The 19,961-nt window shown below is 44.6% G+C and overlaps 1 protein-coding gene across 2 annotated transcripts in view; it reads left to right on the top strand.

Moving 5' to 3' along the window:
* Positions 1-19,961, top strand: part of CCDC170 (coiled-coil domain containing 170) — a 242,599-nt gene that overhangs the window by 74,052 nt on the left and 148,586 nt on the right. For both annotated transcript variants that reach the window (XM_063917874.1, XM_063917873.1), the window contains exons 4-7: positions 172-297; positions 3,911-4,167; positions 9,748-9,892; positions 10,595-10,780. In XM_063917874.1, the coding sequence (XP_063773944.1) occupies positions 172-297; positions 3,911-4,167; positions 9,748-9,892; positions 10,595-10,780 (714 nt within the window). The remainder of the gene's footprint in view (positions 1-171; positions 298-3,910; positions 4,168-9,747; positions 9,893-10,594; positions 10,781-19,961) is intronic.

Raw genomic sequence — 19,961 nt, 5'->3', positions numbered from 1 at the left:
CCAGTTAAGCTACTGTAATTGAAAACTTTAAAATGCCTAATTAGTCATTAAAGGTGGTTGTCCAGGGGTTCTGAAGCAAGTCCCGACATTTTTGCCATAAAATACAGACTTTCCCTAAAGCCTAAGTAAACTATGCCGTGGAATTGACAGGTATTCTGTTTTCTCAATCAGTCAGCTTATGATTTTGTGGACATTCCGGTCACCCGGGAACAGATGAATCACTACCGGATAATTGCTGAAAATTCCCAAAGTGAGCTAGCTGCTCTGCATGTAAAGTATGAAACTGCACAGTCAGAGGTAAGTGTTCAATATCATACATACTTCTTAGTACAGTTTTATTTATGAAACCCTTAAACAACATATAACACAAGAACTTAGTGTGAGGGTAATTAAAAAAAAATATTAGATTCAGCAATTTCTACCCCTTCCAAAACAATGGTAAATCATTTAATACTGGTACTTTCTTTCACTAGCGTGGCCGCCATATAGCCTCATCCCCTCTGTGCCTCACCAGTCCCCTCCCTAGAGGTTATCTCCAGTCTAAAACCCACCCTGAGGTCCTCCACCCTCATGCCTTTGCCTGTGTGTCTCCGCCTTATGCTTCCTCCCGTGTCTCTCCAGTCTCATGATCTCCTGTCAGAGGGGATGGGGGTGCCACGGGTGATGGCTCTCGGCGCCGACAGAACTGAGAATGTGGTTGTGTTGTGCTGGCAACTAATGACAGCAGTGTAGGGAGAAAGAAGACAGGGCTTCCCTGCAACTCTCCAATATGCAGCCTCTAGATACACACCAATGCATGCCAGTATACATTTTGGAAGAGTAATAAGTTCAATTAGAGCAATTATGGTGGTCATTCCGAGTTGATCGCTCGTTATTTTTTTTTTCGCAATGGAGCGATTAGTCGCTAATGCGCATGCGCAATGTCCGCAGTGCGACTGCGCCAAGTAAATTTGCTATTAAGTTAGGTATTTTACTCACGGCATTACAAGGTTTTTTCTTCGTTCTGGTGATCGTAGTGTGATTGACAGGAAGTGGGTGTTTCTGGGCGGAAACTGGCCGTTTTATGGGTGTGTGCGAAAAAACGCTGCCGTTTCTGGGAAAAACGCGGGAGTGTCTGAAGAAACGGGGGAGTGTCTGGGTGAACGCTGGGTGTGTTTGTGATGTCAAACCAGGAACGAAACTGACTGAACTGATCGCAGTGGCAGAGTAAGTCTCGAGCTACTCAGAAACTGCTAAGAACTGTCTATTCGCAAATCTGCTAATCTTTCGTTCGCAAATCTACTAAGCTAAGATTCACTCCCAGTAGGTGGCAGCTTAGCGTGTGCAAAGCTGATAAAAGCAGCTTGCGAGCGAACAACTCGGAATGAGGGCCAATATTCAATGTCTTGTCCGTTTAAATAAAATTGGTAGAAATCCATTTCTATTATTGAAATTGTAAAATTTGGTTGAGTGTTTTTAGTTATGATGATTCCCTTCAGTCTTTTGTCATATATACAATTAGATTTTTATTGTTCAGCAGGGCAGTTTTGAGGACACACATCCTTCAGGAGTGTGCATAGTGCTTCTGAAAATTTCAGGTTCCTCTGAATCTGCATCCATTTCCCTAAATATGCCCTTGCATTGCCCCGTACACCAGTGGCAGTTGCACAGAGGATCACTCACTACATCCTTCTGCCTGTAGACATATACTCACCTCATTCACTTCCTTGTTAGTTTCAGGGGGGTCTGCAGACGATTTCAATATATAGTCATACTTTCCTTCAGAGGAAGCAGTTGGAGTAATGGTGAAATGAGTTAAGGACTCTTTGTTACTCTTGGCTTCTGTTTCCATTCATCTGACAGTTTCCATTGTGCTGTCCAAGGGGAAGACGTATCAAACTTTGGAGAGGAATAAAGTACCAGCTAATTAGAGTCTAGCTGCCATGTTACAGGCTGTGGTTGAAAAATGACAGAAGCTGATTGGTTGGTTCTTTATCTCTCTCCATTTTATCTCTCTTCAAGGTTTGATAGATCACCCCTACACTGCTCAACTGCTTTCTGCTATGCAGATGCAGTGGATACTTTTGTCTAAATGTGCGTCCATTTTTCCAACTTCAAAGATATCTCAAGTCAACAATGGAAAACAAAGAACGAAGTGCGAAAATAATGTTCAGTTAATGTCATGCATTCAGTAATAAAAAAATAAAAATAAAAATCAGCCTTCCAGGTGAGATCATATGGGTTTTTGGAGTTGTTCTGCTGAACAAGGAAGGCAATGTAGATATTGTTGTTATTGAGACAATTTGTCTAAGAGATCTTGTTGAGATGTGATTCCAAGATATATGGAAAAGTATCTAATCTGCAAGTATTTGTGGAGCTATGAGAATACTCGGGAAATCTGGCAGATGAAAATGTTGCCATTTTCATGATGTCATTCAAAAAGCTTAGATTTGTGGTTGAATCAGGGGGGGTCCAGGGGAAAACGTCTGAATTACCACACAAAGAGGGATCATGGGAGCAGAGCCGTCTTAACAGCAGTGTAGGCCCCTGGCCACAGAAATGCACTGGGGCCCCTACCCACCCATCAGCGGTAGGGGTGGGGGGTGCTATCAGTGGCAGCTTTGATGTTCCGCGGGGGGTAGAGGGGTTCTATCTTTCACTCAGCATGTAGGACCTGGAGAAATTATTTCTGCTAATTACTCCTTTACTGCACAAATGGGGCGAGAAGGAGAACACTAAACTGTAAAGGGGACATTGTGCTGAATGAAGGGGCCCTGGTACATGACTTCCAGGGTGGTAGGGGGTGTTTAATACACAAGGGAGGGGTGAATAGTGGAGTGGGCTTAATATTCATCATTTTCTGGGGTCAGGGCAGCGTGCTTTACTGCAGATATCTCCAATTCCTGGAAATAGATTTCTTAGCTTTAATGTGATAGAAAAAACTAGAGAGTCTCACCTTTCAGGAGGTACTGGGGACTTGGGGATCAGACTTGAGGAACCAGAGCAATCCACCAACAAAAATATAAAACTGCATATTAGACGTTTGGAGCTGGAGCAGGGACCAGCTGCTTGAAGGCTGATATCTCTGGTTCTGGGCATAGTAAAGACAAGCTGCCAGCGTCAACTGAAAGAGGAGAGTCACAGCTTTTGGTGTATACCATCTGAAAAACTCTACGTCAGTCAGAACCCGAGATATCTGGCTGGTAAAAACAATTAACAGGCTTGGATGGGGACCACTGCTTTGAAGTCGGATATCTCCGGTTCCCCAGGTCCGATTTAAAAAAATCTGGTACCCCTGGAAAGAGGGGACCCTCAGCTATCAGCCTAGGGCCCTTTTACTCCTGTGGCCCTTGGGCAAGAGCCCATTGAGCCCATACGAAAAGACGGCCCTGCATGGGAGGAAAAAAAAGGAAAAGAAAACATATTTTCTAGGCTGAATAAGGTGTATACACACTATCCGGGGCAAGTGGTCGTCGGCGGCCGTACACACTGAGTGATATGACCGTTCATATTGCTCAGTGATGTCACGCAGTGGCTGGGCCATGCAGGCAGCTCCTGGACAATAGTCCAGATTGAGCATGCATGCACGGCCGACGCATCACTCCGCTCTGGCGGCATACACACTTGCCGAGAAAATGAGCAACGTCGCTCAGGAAGGGGGAAAATGAGCAACGTCTCTTATTTTCTCGGCAAGTATGTATGCACCTTAAGGATGATGGGGTGGCCAAGAGAGCTGCTGTCTCTATATCGGCTCACAACCTCAACCAAGGCGGCCAATTCCAATGTAAACATTGTGCCATTTATAGACCTCTGTAAAATACCTCTGAAAACTTGAAGCTTGGGCTTGTTTTTAGACCACAAAAACCACACAGTAACTTCTAAAAGAAAACAAAAAATAATAATAATTATTATATACATGCATTTTATTTAGTTACTGGATCTCCGGTCAAAGATTTCCTCCAAGGAAGTGTCTCTACAAGAGCTTAAGGCTGAATTGGAAAATTGTAAAGAAAGTAATGCACGACAGGCCTCTATGATTACCTCTCTGAGAGCAAGGGTACAGGAGACGGAAGAGGAGTCTGGTATATTTGCCAGCTCTAAGACGAGAGCAGAATTGGCTATGCAGGCAGTTCTTCAGGAAAACCAAGACCTGAAGGATAGAGTCCATGAGATGGAGTCAAGGTTAAGGTAAGTCATCTATGAGCTTTTGCTTACTCTTACTCAAGGGGCTTTTTTTTACATGCACATCTACCTGTTTTGAGAATGACAATGTTCATCAGCTGTCCCAAAAACAGGATTTGAACAACTATATCCTTAAACCATCACAGTCTGGCGGAGCTTAATGCCAGTTCTGCACTGAGTCTTCTCCCCGTTGGCTGCAAGGGGTTTTCACCAATGTTGCCACACCCTGCTATGAGACCCACACAGTTCTGTTTCATGATGTATTGAGTTCATATATTAAAAGCAATGACCTTTCAATTACCTTTCTAGAGCTAGACACATACAGGAATATACAAAAGGAAGTAAGGGACTACCCATATATAGGAAGAAAATATTGGGTGTATTTACAGTATGCAATTGTCATTTAAAACTTAACATAGTTCCACTAACCATAGCAAGGTGTCTTAACTGAAAACAGATCAAGGATAAAATTATTCCTGGCAAGGTTCGAATATAGGGCACATACAGATGTGTCCTCTTACATCCATGCTGCAGTCACGCTAAACAGCCCTTGAAGTCGTGACATGCGTGGCAAGACTCTGTAGCGCCAAGCAATTTTTTGCCTTTTTTCCCGAGAAAATGCGTCTTGGACGCAATGTAATAGGATGTACGGACAGCTTCTGCTAAATATAATGATAGCCGTGCTCGGTTTTGAAAAGGGGCATGACCTGTGCAAAAGGGGGCGTGGTTCTGCGGGAGTGCCACGATTGCAAGCCACACCTCCATTTTCATCACTAAGGGGGCATGCCCAGCGCTCTGTGAGTTGCAGGCATGCCCCCTCTTCCTTTGTCTCCACTGAATTGACGATGTGCGCATGCGCACAATGTCTATTCTCCGCTGCTCTGCTAAGCAAAGCAGCGAGTGCAGGCACCTCCCAACTGCCCCCCCCCCCCCCCGCCGCGGGACACTGCGGCCCGCGGGTGGGACAGTCCCAAAAAAACGGGACTGTCCAGCAAAAATTGGGACAGTTGGGAGCTATGCTTTAATTAACTTCAGATTGTAGTCTTTTAGTATTGGTGTTATACTGGACAAGGGGCCTAATTCAGACCTGATCGCTGAGCTGCTAATTTTGTTGTCCTACGATCAGATAGTCGCTGCCCAAGGGGAAGTGTAAATTGGCCCCATGCAAGTGTGCGATAGCATGTGTATGCAGTGCAAAAATGTCCATCAGTCAACGGACAGCTGCAAATCGGTTCGCAACTCACTCACCATCGTTTTTCCTGTGTGTGCAGTCTGTGCGCAGCCCAGGACTTACTCCTGAAAAGAACAGGCTGATCGGGTACGGAGCTGACGTCACACGCCCTCCCAGTAAACGCTTGGGCACGTCTGCCTTTTTCCTGACACTCCCAGAAAACGTTCAGTTACCACCCACATACAGCCTCTTCCTGTCAATCAGCTTGCGAATGGCTGTGTGATTGAAATTTTCGCACCAGCTTGTCGCTGTTTCGTGACGCACGTGCACATTGCGGTGCATATGCATGTGCAGTCAAACGATAATTGCCGCTGTGCGAAAACGCACAGCAGCGAACAGGTCTGAATCAGGCCTAAGGTAATGCTCTCACAAACCAGAACAGCAGGAGGGTATGAAACCTCTTTGGGAGGCATAAGCAGAGGGTAATGATTCTCCAAAAGGCCAATATTACCAAGCAGAAAAGAAAGCAGAGCCGCCCCTGACTAGTTTCTTCAGTGTAACCACCACTTTCTTCAAAGGATTGTTGGGTCTATGTACTATAAGCATTGGAGAGAGATAAAGTGGACAGAGATAAAGTATCAACCTACAGTATCAGCTCCTAAATTAAATTTTTCAAATGTAGGGTACTATTCATGAAGCAATGTAAAGAGTGGAGAAGCGAGCCAGTGGTGAAGTTGCCCATGGCAACCGATCAGCATTGATTTAACAGTGTGTATCTGAATGTGCAAGGACTGTGAATCCTAATATTAGCATCTCGGCACGCTGTAATACCTCTGGTTTGTCTTTGGACTCCACCATCGCTTGCACCATCGACACTTGCAGTTTTTCCGACTGACTCTGGCCTCCTATACCTGCAGCTGCACATCTGTAGACACATCTGCTTTCACTGATACACCAGCCTCTCACCATAAGAAGGCCCTGCGGTGGGCTAGCTTTAAAGAAAGCAATTTTGCGGTCCAGAGCTGAATCAGCCCGGCACCACCGCACAGGGATTAGATCAGCAAATTGTCCCAGAGGTCTCACTGCTCCAAAGGTCCAAACAGTCTGTTTGGACCTTTAGAGCAGTGAGACCTCTGGGACAATTTGCTGATCTAAGCCCTGTGCGGTGGTGCCGGGCTGATTCAGCTCTGGACCGCAAAATTGCTTTCTTTAAAGCTAGCCCACCGCAGGGCCTTCTTATGGTGAGAGATTGTTTGTTCACCTATTGCACAGCCACTTTATATCCCACACTGTCTCCAGGTTCTATTTCTGGATTTTTATTGTTATATATAATATTTTTTATTGTTCACATATTAATTTGTTCATGAAATAAATGTTTTATGTTTGTTATAAAACCATGGTCTAATCCATATTCATCTTATGGCATGAGCGCCAATGCACTCTGCACTTTATTTTTTCCCTATTTTGAATTTCTTGGGATTTATGTGTTTGTCCCTCCTAGTGAAGAAGCAGGGCTGCTCAATCCATTTTATTGCGCATACACTGTTGGTGTGCACTTTCCTTTTGTACTGATACACCAGCGACACTCACATTACACACCTATGAGCAGACAGTTTTTGCCGCTTTCACTGATACACGAGCGACACTACTATTACACACCTATGAGATACCAAGATAAAAAAAAACATAAACGTGGCACAAAGAGACTAAAATTGGTGTCATATAATCATATTGAGCATCCCTAATAGGGACACTATGACAGTTACACAAAGAGATTGTTAGACGGTACGTTACATACAGTGAGCTGGGATATTCAGAGGTAATTCTAGTCATAAAAGAAGTGATTACTGACCCAAGAGGTACTAATTATATAAGTACTGTTGCAGTGGCACTGCAAGTCCCAGCACATCCAGCTGGCAGATATGCTGGGACTTGTAGTTCCACTAGTGCTAGAGAGACACAGGTAGACTACTAGCAATACAAGACAAAAACCCAGACATGTAGACCCCAACCTGCTCACCTCTAGATAAGCAGCACTGTAGCTACACGGGTAAGAAAAGACCAGGAGGAATACCATGGGATGCGCTGCTCCAGCCAGGAAGATCTCCTCCACCTTTACAACATGTTCATCTTTGTCCAATCTCTGTTCACTTTAGGGTATTTATTGTTTATTGATGCTCCAATGTACCCTTGCGGGCTTGGTTCGCTCACCACGCTCCAGGCCCGATGTCTCGCTCCGCTCCGCTTTGCTCAACACAGGTTACTATTCTAAATAGTTGTTGATGTGGACCCAGTGCATTATGGGAAAGGTCCTCTCCACAAAGGGTAACTAGACGCTACCATCAGGGCATCAGGGTAGCCCCAAATCTGAGCCCTGGGAGCTAATGACCCCCATAGATACGACACTGCCACCAGGAAGAGATCCTCTCAGCTTGCAGCTCCCAGCACAGGCCAGCTCATCTTATCTGTAAGGGGAAGCTTAACTATGGGGTAGGTGTGCTAAGCCTTGGAGAGTGAAAAAGTGGAGAGAGATGAAGTACTAACCAATCAGCTTCCAACTGCCACGTTACAGGCTGTGTTTGAAAAAGGACAGTTAGTAGCTGATTAGTTAGTTTATCTCTCTTCACTTTATCACTCTCCAAGGCTTAGTACTTCTGCCCCTATGCTTGGCAGGGAGGGAAGGAAAGGGAGGAGGCAGTAGGGCACCTGAGCTGGGATGACTGCACAGTGAGAGCATCTGACATGTCAGTGCTACCTGTGGTGACCACAGTTTTGGCTGCAGTTGTTAAGTCCAGCAGCTACTACCAACATCATATAGATGAAGATGTCTTTCTTGTGTGGTAGATGGCCTCATTGGTGCCCTCTAGTGATCGGTGCCATAGGCAGCTGCTTAAAGCTGCCTAATGGTAACGCCATCCCTGTATACTTATACAAGACTTAGAAAATGATTCTGTGTATGGTTAGTGAAATATTTAAAATCAAATTCATAAACCTAAAGTTTATTTATTTATTTTCTAGGGAGATGCATAAATCTAAAGCTTCCATTTAGTAAAGGCTATTCACACTTATGACAACACATATATGCAGACTACTGAAGATAGTGAGTGCAGAGACTTATTTCCATATAAACTCTTATAAACATAAAATAAATATTCAAAATATATACAACAAAGGAGATGAGAGCTGTCTACAAAGAACTTTTAAAAAGAAAAAAAGTACATAAATCTGAATCCGTCTCCCACCTTCTCTACAGCCTACATGGGGCTTGCTTCATTCATTAATCCTCTATACATTATCCCCACACAGTCATATGTATGTTTGTAATCCAGGCTGGATTTTCAAGTATAGGAGGAAAACGGAGGGTTAAATTACGTATATGGATCAATTGCTAACACCTCAGACATAGAATATACATTGACTCTTATAAATGGACATTCTATTCTAATAAAACATTTGAAATAAAAATATACTTTGGTGGACAGTCAGAGACATGGAATGAATTGCAGGCAAATTTTGCTTCATCCTAACAATAAATCCATTTGATGTACCCGTATATACTCGAGTATAAGTCGACCCGAATATAAGCCGAGGCATCTAATTTTACCACAAAAACCTGGGAAAACGTATTGACTCGAGAATAAGCCTAGGGTGGGAAATGCAGCTCTAGCCGTACACAGCCCTCATACTGCCAGATATGCCCCCACAGTGCCAGATATGCCCTCATACTGCCAGATATGCCCCCACAGTGCCAGCTATGCCCTCATAGTGCCAGATATGCCCTCATACTGCCAGATATGCCCCCTCACTGCCACATATGCCCCCCTAAGTGCCAAATATGCTCCCCCAGTGCCAGTTACAACTTACCATCCTGCGCTTCCGTGCTGTTTTGTGAAGGAGGGACACGGAGGGCACAGCGCGCGCCTCTCCTGTGTCTCTCCTGCGTCTCTGGAGGCAGCGGCGTGTGTGTGTTAAATGAAGTGCCAGTTCGTGAGCCAAGCAGAGCTCACGAACGGGTACTTCATTTAATAGACCCGCCGCTGCCGCCGGAGACGCAGGAGGGACACAGGAGAGGCGCGCGCTGTGCCCTCCGTGTCCCTCCTTCCCACTGTGCTGAAAAAGTGCTGAAAAAGTCGGCTTATACTCGAGTATATACGGTAACTAACTTGTCTGGACGATCATCTTCGTCCATTTTCCAGACTTTGGCAACAAGTAGACAGTTGTTACTTGCTCCCATACATTACCAGATTTTAAATCCATCCAGCCAACTAGCCGGCAGGTTAGGGTTATTATATTTAGATGTGTAGCCATCTTAAGTGGTGAGCATGAATGCAGTCACATGTGCTGATTTTGTGTTTGAGACACTTCCTGCAATCAGCTATTTTAGTAATCAAAGAATACATGTTGTTATTATCTAGAACCTATGTTGGACAGCTGGAGGATACCAAATCTCAGGCTTCTAGATACAACAGAGGTCATGGACATTTTGTTACTGAACTATCAGCTTGTTTGGGCATTGATATCTTGGGAAAAGACGATCCAGAAGAATTGCTAATCTCTAAGGTACTAGAAAATCAGAAATATATTGAATAGTACTTAATCTCTCTCCACTTTATCTCTCTCTCTCCAAGCTTTGATAAATCTCCCCCTTAGTAATAAGTAAGAACTGTTGAGTAAAAGGTTTACTTAATGTGGTGAATGCAGCCTTTGGGGGTTATTCAGTGCGACTGCAGTAACCCCGGAGGCAGTGCTCATGCGCAGGTACCGTCCTGTGCGTGCGTGGCTGCCGAATGCATTTCGGGTGCAGTGTGTGCAAACACCTCTGCCTGATTTACAGGCAGAGGCGTTCGCGGGGCGGCGGGGGAGCGTTGCGGGGAGTGGCCCTGGGAAAACAGCAGCATTTTGGCAGCATTTTGGGGCGGCTGCGTAACGTCCAATCTAAAAAATGGCGACAGGCCTCCTGCATACGCAGCCTAGCTGCATCTGCAGGGGGTCGTCCACAGTTGCTGTGACCGCAATTTAATTGCGGTCGCAGCCGCTGGTCAGGCCATCCTGCATACTCGCCAGCCTTGCCCTGTGATCGGCGGCCCCCAGCATGTGAAAGAACGGATTGCAGATTCTGCTTTTTAGCAGAATCTGCAATCTGTACTGAATAACCCCCTATGTTCAGTAATTTGTCTGCTGTGCTCACGTGGTCAGTTGTATATGCTTACCCAGATATCAGGCATCACCAATTTGTAATTTCATTTGCTTATTTCCTTTTAGGCAGGCGAGCTCTACAAAGGCAATACTGGATTGAGGGGCCGTGTTGCCACCCTAGAGCATACAATTAATGTACATGAGACAGAATCTAAGGCCAGCAGGGAAACTATACTGAAGCTTGTCTCTGAACTGAACAGGGAGAAGAAAAAAAGCTCCTCATTTATTCAGCAAATAGATTCTCTCCACAAGGTTTGTGCTATTTTTCTTATTTATTCTAAGTCTTTTAGATAGATAAAGTTGAAAGGATTAGCCTAGTTATTAACCACTTGCCAGGCGTCGCATCAGATGTGACCACACCAGGCTGGGCCTTCCCTGACATGGTCACATCAGATGCGACTAGTCAGAAAGCTCACTGCTAGAAGAGAATATTCCAGCAGCTACTGCTTCCTGGTTTCCTCCTCCAGTGCCTTACATGCAGCTGGTCACTGCTGATCAGACAACCTGGATGCACCCCTCATCCCGCGGCGGCAGACATTAGCAGCCACCAGTAAAATATAATGGAGCCCCCCTTACATTGCTATTCTCAACCCCCGTGGCTGCAGAGAGAAACAGCCACTGGGAAAATGTAGGTTACCGATGGCTGCGATGTTCCCGATCATTGATGGACCAATATTTCAACCATCAATGTTTAACCGATGTTTATTGTAAAAATATTTTTTTACTAAAATCATGTTACTTTTATATTTAGGACTGTATTTAATTGTATTTTAAATGGTAATTATGACTATGACACAATGCTATCTAATGTTCATTACACATGTGATCACCAGATAATATTACACTGAGGCTGAGCTATGAATAAACATTAATTTATATATGTGCAGAGATGGCCCTAACCAATATCATGCCCTAGTCAAGATTTTGGCTGGTGCCCCCCAGCACCGCTGCTAGTTTTGCCTCTGACACTGCACCCCTTTCCCATCACTATCATCCTTCAGTCATAGCAGTCCTCATTTTGGTGCTCCTACCCCCTATATTTTAAATAGAAACAATATGCACATTTGGCATGCAGCCCAAAAAGAGGTGTGTTCTTTTGGGAAGGAGCATGGCCATACAATAGTACCCCCAGTTCAAATTACGCCACACAGTAGTGCAACTTTATTCACAATATATCATGCAATAGTGTACCTTATTCATGTTGCATCACACAAAAGTACCACTTTACCTTATATACGATACTCCTCACAGTAGTGCCCACACTGAATTGCTCCTTATTGACAATGCACCACATCATATTGCTCTTTATTCACATTAGACCATACAGTAGTGCCCTTTCTATATGTTACACCACACAGTAGAGAACCATATACACATAATGCCACACAGTAATGCCCCTTACACATATGACACACATTATTAATGTCTTTATAAACATAATGCGCCTTACACATTATGCCAACCTTTATCAATGCCCTTATACACATAATGTCCCTTACACATATGAGGCACATTATTAATGTCCTTATACACATAATGACACACATAATGGCCCTTACACATACTGTATGTTACACACTGTTAATGCCCTTATACACATAATGACACACATAGTGCCCCTTAACATATGCTGCACATTATTAATGCATTTATACACATGACACACATAATGCACCTGACACCAAACACTATTACACAACCAACCCACCCACACACAGCACTCACAAGGCCGCTCACACTGTGACCTATGCCTCTGCTTGGATACAGATGTGTCCGCATACATTTTGCCTCAATATGCTATGCAGCATGAGATGTCTGGAGTGAGTCAGCTGGCAGCTCTAGGCCAGCTCTGCTAACGTCGGGCACCCTTTTCCCCCAAAAATGCATCTTATTTGTGTTGCTATGTGACTATGATGCACAAGCAGCTTCTGCTAATTAAAATGATTTGTGGCATGCCTATATTGTGTGTGCAACTGTGCCTGTATCTGCATACGAAATGCTACGTTACAGTGATTTCCAGGAATACACTGTAACGTAGCGTTTTAGATGCAGATACAGCTGCAGTCACACACAGAATATAGGCATACCGCATATCATTTGAATCAGCAGAAGCTGCTTGTGCCCCATTGCATTTGCCTAGTTTGTCTATGCCTAGGGCTGGCTCTGTATATATGGGCGGGTGGGCACTGCGTGCCCTCTCATGCTCGTAATTGCATATGTGCATGTGAGGATGCCCATATATGAAGTACCCTCTTTCAAAAGATAAGACCTCTTAGTAGCTATTATCAAGTGATCACTTGTGATGATATCACCAAACTTGATAGACATTTTGTTTGTCTCCCATACAGTAGATGGGAGAGGACATTCAATCTCCCCCATACAGCACTGCACACACGTGAGTGCCCCCTTAGTAGTTATTGTCAATGACTGAAATAAAACACAAAAAAGATAACATATCCCACATTTGGATGGTGGTGTGTGCGTGTGTGTGTGTGTGTGTGGGGTAATTATTTAAAGCCCAGGCTAGATGCATCATCGCTTGGAGAGTGATAAAATGGAGAAAGAAAAAGTGCCAGCCAATTAGGTGCTAACTGCCATGTCACAGGCTGTATTTGAAAAATGACAGGAGCTGATTGGCTGGTACTTTTTCACTCTCCATTTTATCACTTTCCAAGCAATGTGCATCTGGCCCCTGCAGATCTCCCTATTTTGTACTAATTAAAAAAAAGGTCTTCTTTTTGAATGTGGTACTGTAGGTTTCCTACTTGAAAATTTGGCAATGCTTCTTGGGCCACCATATTGTTCCTACACATAGTAGGCATTTATTTAGGACAGTGAAATTTAGCAAAAGGAAACGAATAAAAAAGCATTACACTGGTCAACATGATTTTTTTTCACAAGGAAACTGCATAGTTTTAAATTCTGAATTCAAATATAGGATTAGAATTTCTCCATCAGGCTTAGTGTGTTTGTGAGTTACTTTTTTTCAGATTTTAGTGTTTTTTATGGCCTGTCATACACAGACAGACAGACAGACAGACAGACAGACAGACAGGCAGACAGACAGACAGACAGACTGGAGCATACAAACAAATGTATCCCTGTAATCTTCCCCACTCTCACCTTTATGTGCAGCCTCCAGCAGCTTCCTCCTCCTTCTTGTCCATGCAGCCTGACCTTCTGGTGGGTAGTGGCTAGACCCTCTTCAGATAATGTAGATTCTGATGAGACCATGTGAACCATGGGACATACTATGTGAACCATGATGGCAGGGGGAAAAGCAAGGTTGGTGGGCTACCAGTTTTACTATACACGTTAACTTATATTTCTATTTGTAACCTGAGCCTGAAACCTACGAGGATACACTTTGGGTCACTGTTACACTTTGGGTCCCATGTTCTGAACCTTTCTCCTCCTCCTGCCGTCATGGTGCTCATGGTATGTCCCATGGTTCATGTGGCAATATTCACTGTAGGGGAGATAGACACAACCCCTGCTGGTGTAGCCCCTACCCCCTGGTCAGGTCAGAGAAGCATGTGTGCTAGGCTCCCACAATCAGGGCTCAGCACATTGTCCTGTGACCCCTGGGTGTCTCTCACCATAGTGGAGCCCCTTAGCACAAGTATTTGTTGTATTAGTTGTTAGAATATTTTCACTAATACCAAGAAAGTGTTTAAATCCTCCAGGCAGTTTATGTTATGTTACCTTCAAATCTCAGAGGAGAAATTTCACACCACTTGTAAAAAAAAGTGTTATGAGCGTTACTTCGAGTGTAAAGTTGGTGATCTGGCTAAGAACTGGGCCCCGCATATGCATACAGTATATGCAGTGTATCATGTTTTAGTCTTCTCACTGGATAGAAAAATGGTTCACATCATATGCCATTTGCAATTCCTATGATTTGGACTTCCAGCATGCTGGACTATGAAGAGAGACATCCCAAAGGCAAAATATGCCAGAAAATCGTAATCTACAACTTTTTAGATCAGCTAGAATGAGGTGTATATTATCATTTAGACTTATGTAAGTACTAATTTAATAAAACTTTAAACGTATGTTGCAAAAAAACCCCTGACTGATTGGAAAATTCTGAATGCATATTCGAATTCAGCATGAAAAATACATTTAGATTCAGTTTATTTTTGTAGACCAGTGTTATCACTTTGAAGTGCCAATCAAAATCTACAATCTAGAATCCTGATTTTTGCTATTCTGGAAAGGTGGATTAATGTATGGCTTTTGGTTTACTTTCTTGATATTTCAATAATAATGCAGGCTTTGTATTTGCTCAATTTGTTTACATTTTATTTGATGTGTTAGAGACAGATGGGGGTATATTTACTAAAACTCAATTTGGGTCGATTTTTGGTCTATGTTTGGATGATTTTTTTTTTGATCGATTTTGTTTTTAAATGTCAAAAATCATCAGTTACAGTAGTAAATGTGGAAATTTAGACTCTAAAATACAAAATCGACTAAACATCGACAAAACATCGTTCAAGCATCAACCAAAAATTGACCCAGATCGACTTTTAGTAATCATACCCCTAAATCCCACATTTACTAACAGATGAGTTTTGACATATTTTTTTAAAAGGATGTCAAAACTCATCTGTTAGTAAATGTGTGATTTAGACCCTGAAACTCAAAATTGATCAAAAATTGATCAAACATCAACCAAATCAAATTTTAGTAAGTATACCTGGGTGCTCGGGTGCGGCACATCGCGGACCGGGTAGATAGATTGTTGGGTGCGGCTGGGAATGACCCGGCGGTCTTGGTGCATGTTGGCACCAATGACAAAGTTAGTGGAAGGTGGGATGTCCTTAAGAAAGACTATAGGGACTTAGGCAAGAAATCTAAGGCAAGGACATCTAAGGTAATATTCTCCGAAATATTACCTGTGCCACGCGCTAACCCATGGAGGCAGAGGGAGATTAGGGAGGTAAATGTGTGGCTTAGGGCATACTTGCCTACCTGACCCTCTCCATGAGGGAGAAAATGCTCTGTTCCTGGACTTTCCTGGTAATGTATGATTGCCATCACCTGTGGTGAGCTAGTTAATTGATAAGAAAGGTGTTTCACCACAGGTGATGGCAATCATACATTACCAGGAAAGTCCAGGAACAGAGCATTTTCTCCCTCATGGAGAGGGTCAGGTAGGCAAGTATGGCTTAGGGATTGGTGCAGGAAAGAGGGGTTTGTGTTCTTGGAACACTGGGCGGACTTCTCAGTCAGGCGCCATCTTTTTTGTTGTGATGGATTGCACCTGAATGAGGAGGGGGCAGCGGTGCTGGGGGGAAAGATGGTAAGAAGGTTGGAAGATAAAGTAGATGCCTGGGGGGAGAGTTTAGTTAGAAACTACGGGTCATGCAGTGAGAATAGTAATGATGGTGGTAGTGAACCAAATGGGGGTGGAGAAGGGGGAGGGAAAGAGCAGACTCCACGGCCATTAACATGGGTAATTATGAGGGTATTACCAAGGGTATTGCCAAAACACTGACTGGTGACGATTATGGATCATCGTTACTGCATACAGAAAATGATGTCACTTGCACAAGAGGAAATACTTATCTTACTTGTATGTATGTATGTAAATGCTAGAAGCCTAACAGGTAAAAAGGCGGAGCTAAAAGTCCTTGCCGCAAGCAAACAGTACGATATTATAGGCATTATTGAAACCTGGTGGGACGAATCTCATGATTGGTCAGTTAATATGGAGGGTTATATGCTGTTCAGGAGAGATAGATCAAACAAACTGGGTGGACGGATATGTCTTTACGTAAAGCGGTTTTTAAAACCTGATGTACGGGAAGATATTCATGATGAAACTGTAAACACTGTTGAGACTTTATGGGTTGAAATTGCATGCAGGGGAAAGGGAAAGAAAAAGATAGTATTGGGGCTATGCTACAAGCCCCCTGGTATTAATGTGTCTGACGAGGAAATTATGCTGAAGCAAATTGATAATGCGGCGGGAGTAGGTGACGTAATTGTTACGTTCACTGTACTTGGTCTCCTGGAACTGAGCGGATGAGCCCCAAGTACAGGAACGTAAAGCTGCAATAGATACGGAGCTCCGCAGCAACCCCTACGGAAACCTGACTCCATTGTCTCACCCTCGTTGTCAGCCCACGCCTGCGTGACTATGGTTTCTTGGGCCCACGGCAGCCGCGTTTGAAGGGCGGATTAGGTCTGCCCAACTGCGATGCCCCCAGGTCTTAATGTGAGACAAGGCGTGAACCGAGACGGGGTGATGTCAAGGGGAACCTCTAACTAAAGACAGAAATACAGAGTTAGGGGCGCTACAGAACTTAAATAAAGTATGTGCGGCACAGCCACCATGATAAACAGCAACAAAGGAAATGCTGTCCACACGCCGACACAATACTGTTGTGTACCGACGGTGATGTCACGATCCGGGTATCTGGACGCCATTATTTACCTTTCAGGTGTCTCCTAAGGCTGGCTCAGCGTCCTAGGCCCGGTTCCCAGCTATGTTGCTAGCATTCATATGTCATGTCTCATCTTTGCTGATCCGTGGATATTGTCCTTCCAATGCCCGGGCGACTGGCATGGCGTCACCTGCCGGCGGGGCCTCGGGCATCGTCTCCTATTCTCAATGCACTACAGGGCATGTGGCACTCTTCACCTACTGCGGCCGTGGCCATCCATGCTGGAGGTTTGAGACGCAAGTCGGCGTTCTCTGTGTTCACCGCCGCCATTACAGAGGAATCTCCATGTGGTGTTACAAACAAGGTTTCCCTCCACTGGCCAGTATGGGCGCAGCCATCTTGGTTCCAGTCACATGATCCTGACCTCAAATCCATAGCTCCGCTGAAGTCTGCCTAATTGCCCATCCAATCCCAGCACACCTAAGGGTATAAAGGGATTGAGCCTGCACCAGGAAATGGTCAGTGCTGTGGTTGTCAAACCTTGTCTCCAGTCTCTCTCTCCTGTGGTTATTTTCATTCCAGGTTTCCAGCTCCTGTTTCCAGTTACCACTAAGAGACCCGCACCTGCTTACCACCTTGCGGTGCAGCCTGACTCTGCAGTCTTCTGTGTTTGTTCCAGCTTCCAGCTACAGCCTTCATCTGCTTCCAGCGGTCAGCTTCCAGCAGTGATCAGCTTCTGTAAGAGCCGGTGCTTCTCCAGCGGTTACCTGCATACCATCGGTACCCGCAAACCATCGGTACCCGCAAACCATCGGTGCCCGCATACCATCGGTTCCTATATCCTCGCTCCCTAGCTTCATTCTACTGTTTGGCTGGTTCCATCCAGCATCCACTCCATGTTTCAACACCTGGCTGGTTCCATCCAGCATTCATAGCAGCTACTTCTACTGCAGTGTTACCGGCTTCCAGTGATACATCTGCTGGTGTGTTCTTTGGCTACACTTAATACTACGGACGGGTCTGGTAAGGACATTCCATCTCTGGGACATTAAGAACTGTACCTACTGCTACCAGTACCCTGTGGCCATTGCCTAACCCATAGTTATCCAGGAACTGTTTTATCATATCTGCTGTATATCTTCATTCATTTATCACTGCTGTGAATACATGGAGTTCTGTTAATAAACTTTTATTGACTTTTAATCTTGGTTGTCGTGGTCACGCCTTCGGGCAACCTTTCTACAGCTTACTTATATGTCCAGGGGTCTGATTAAACCTCCGAGGTTTTGTTTCACCTCAGCCCCTACAACTGAGGCTTCCTCCTGTCAGCTCAGGCCCTCAGTTGTGACAGGTGACAGCATATGCAGAACCCTCTGCAAAACACCAGTAACTAGAAACTAAAGAATACAGCGGCCTTGACCGACGGACGCGGCAAAGCCGCTACTCACGGAACCGGTACAAATACTGGCAAACGGACAGGAACCCCCAATGTAGCCGACACAGACTCTCAGGACCAGAGGACAGGCAGAGTTCCAACGACTGAGCAGTGGACACCAAGGAACAGGATACCGAATCAGGATCAGGAATAGACAAAGCCACTGGACTTCAGGACAGGCACGCTTCAAGGTAAGAAGCTGGATCGGACACTGGATCAGACACTGGATCAGACACTGGATCAAGGCTAGAAGCAGCTAGACAGAAACTGCTAGACAGGAGCTCAGGAACTAGACAGGAACTAGCTCAGAACTATCACTGGCGTCTGTGTATTGCACTCAGCCAGAATATAACAGAGAGCCCTAATTAATTATGTCGTGCAGCTGCCCTGTTGCACGACTCCAAACTGACAAGATGCAATTAACAGACAGGTGAGGCCAAACACATGGAAACAGGCTGCAATTACACAGACTCACCACCGGCAGCAAACAAGAGTCTTCTAAACCAGAGCAAAGGGAAATCCTGGCCTGCAAGAGAACTATCACATAAAATACATAAACGGACAACAGGAAAGAACCACTACCTGTGGTTCATAACAGTATCCTCTCCTTAAGGGTGGGCTCCGGACACCCCATGACACCCACGGGGAACAGAAACAGAAGTATAACATAAAATACATAACCAAAATGCAAAACAGGAATGAGCCACAGCCGTGGCTCATACAGTACCCCCCCCCCCCTTGAGGAGGGGTCAACAGACCCCAAAATTCAGGTTTTCCAAAACAAGGTATACATTAATAAACCTGACACTGGAACAAACAAAGACAAGAAACAGAAACGAGCTGTGGCAACAGCTTGTAACAGTGCCCCCCCCCCCCCCCCCCTTGACGGTGGCCACTGGACACAAGACAAGGGGGGGAAAAAAAATCTTTTTTTTTTTTTACACAAGGCAAGAGTCAATAATTATTTCTTTTTCTTCTTCTTTTTCTTTTACAAAGTTCTTGAGGTCTGACCAAGGTAATTCCCCAAACATTGTCTGAACTGATGGTACCTTCCAGCAAGGCTGGGTTCAAATCAGAGATTGGTTTCTTAACCTTGGGAACTGAACTTTCAGGCAAAGTACTACTACTAGAAGAAGACAGAAAAGCACATCCTGCAGTCAAAACAATGGGCTGAGACTTTTGTGCCAAGTTTACAGTATACGGTGGACTCTCAGCAGATAAGACGGGTGACCTAGAGGAACCTGAACCAATTTCTTTGGAACCATATCTCTTAATAACTGCATCACTGAATGCCGGGGGATCCTGAAGAATGGGATCTTCAGTTTTCATTAAACTGGACGCCCACTCAAACGGCTCCCCTCTAAAGGAATATATCAGATAGAGCACAAGGTTCTCTGAAGTGATGCCCAGAAATGGTCTAGACAACATAATGATGTAATAGTGTTTGTAAAGCGCCAGAAATTGGGCTAAGTCCCCATCAAAGATTATAGATGTTGAGATATCAACAGAGTCAGGATCTGCTTCCTTCCCATCTGACTGACTAGAGTGCTTTGCTAGGACCTGGTCACTACTGACCTTACTCGAGGCTGAGACTTTCTGAACC

The sequence above is a fragment of the Pseudophryne corroboree genome, chromosome 4 (genome assembly GCF_028390025.1).
Source record: "Pseudophryne corroboree isolate aPseCor3 chromosome 4, aPseCor3.hap2, whole genome shotgun sequence".
NCBI classification, from domain to species: domain Eukaryota; kingdom Metazoa; phylum Chordata; class Amphibia; order Anura; family Myobatrachidae; genus Pseudophryne; species Pseudophryne corroboree.
Note: the sequence above shows the minus strand (reverse complement) of the source record. Positions and strands in the feature narration are given on the sequence as shown.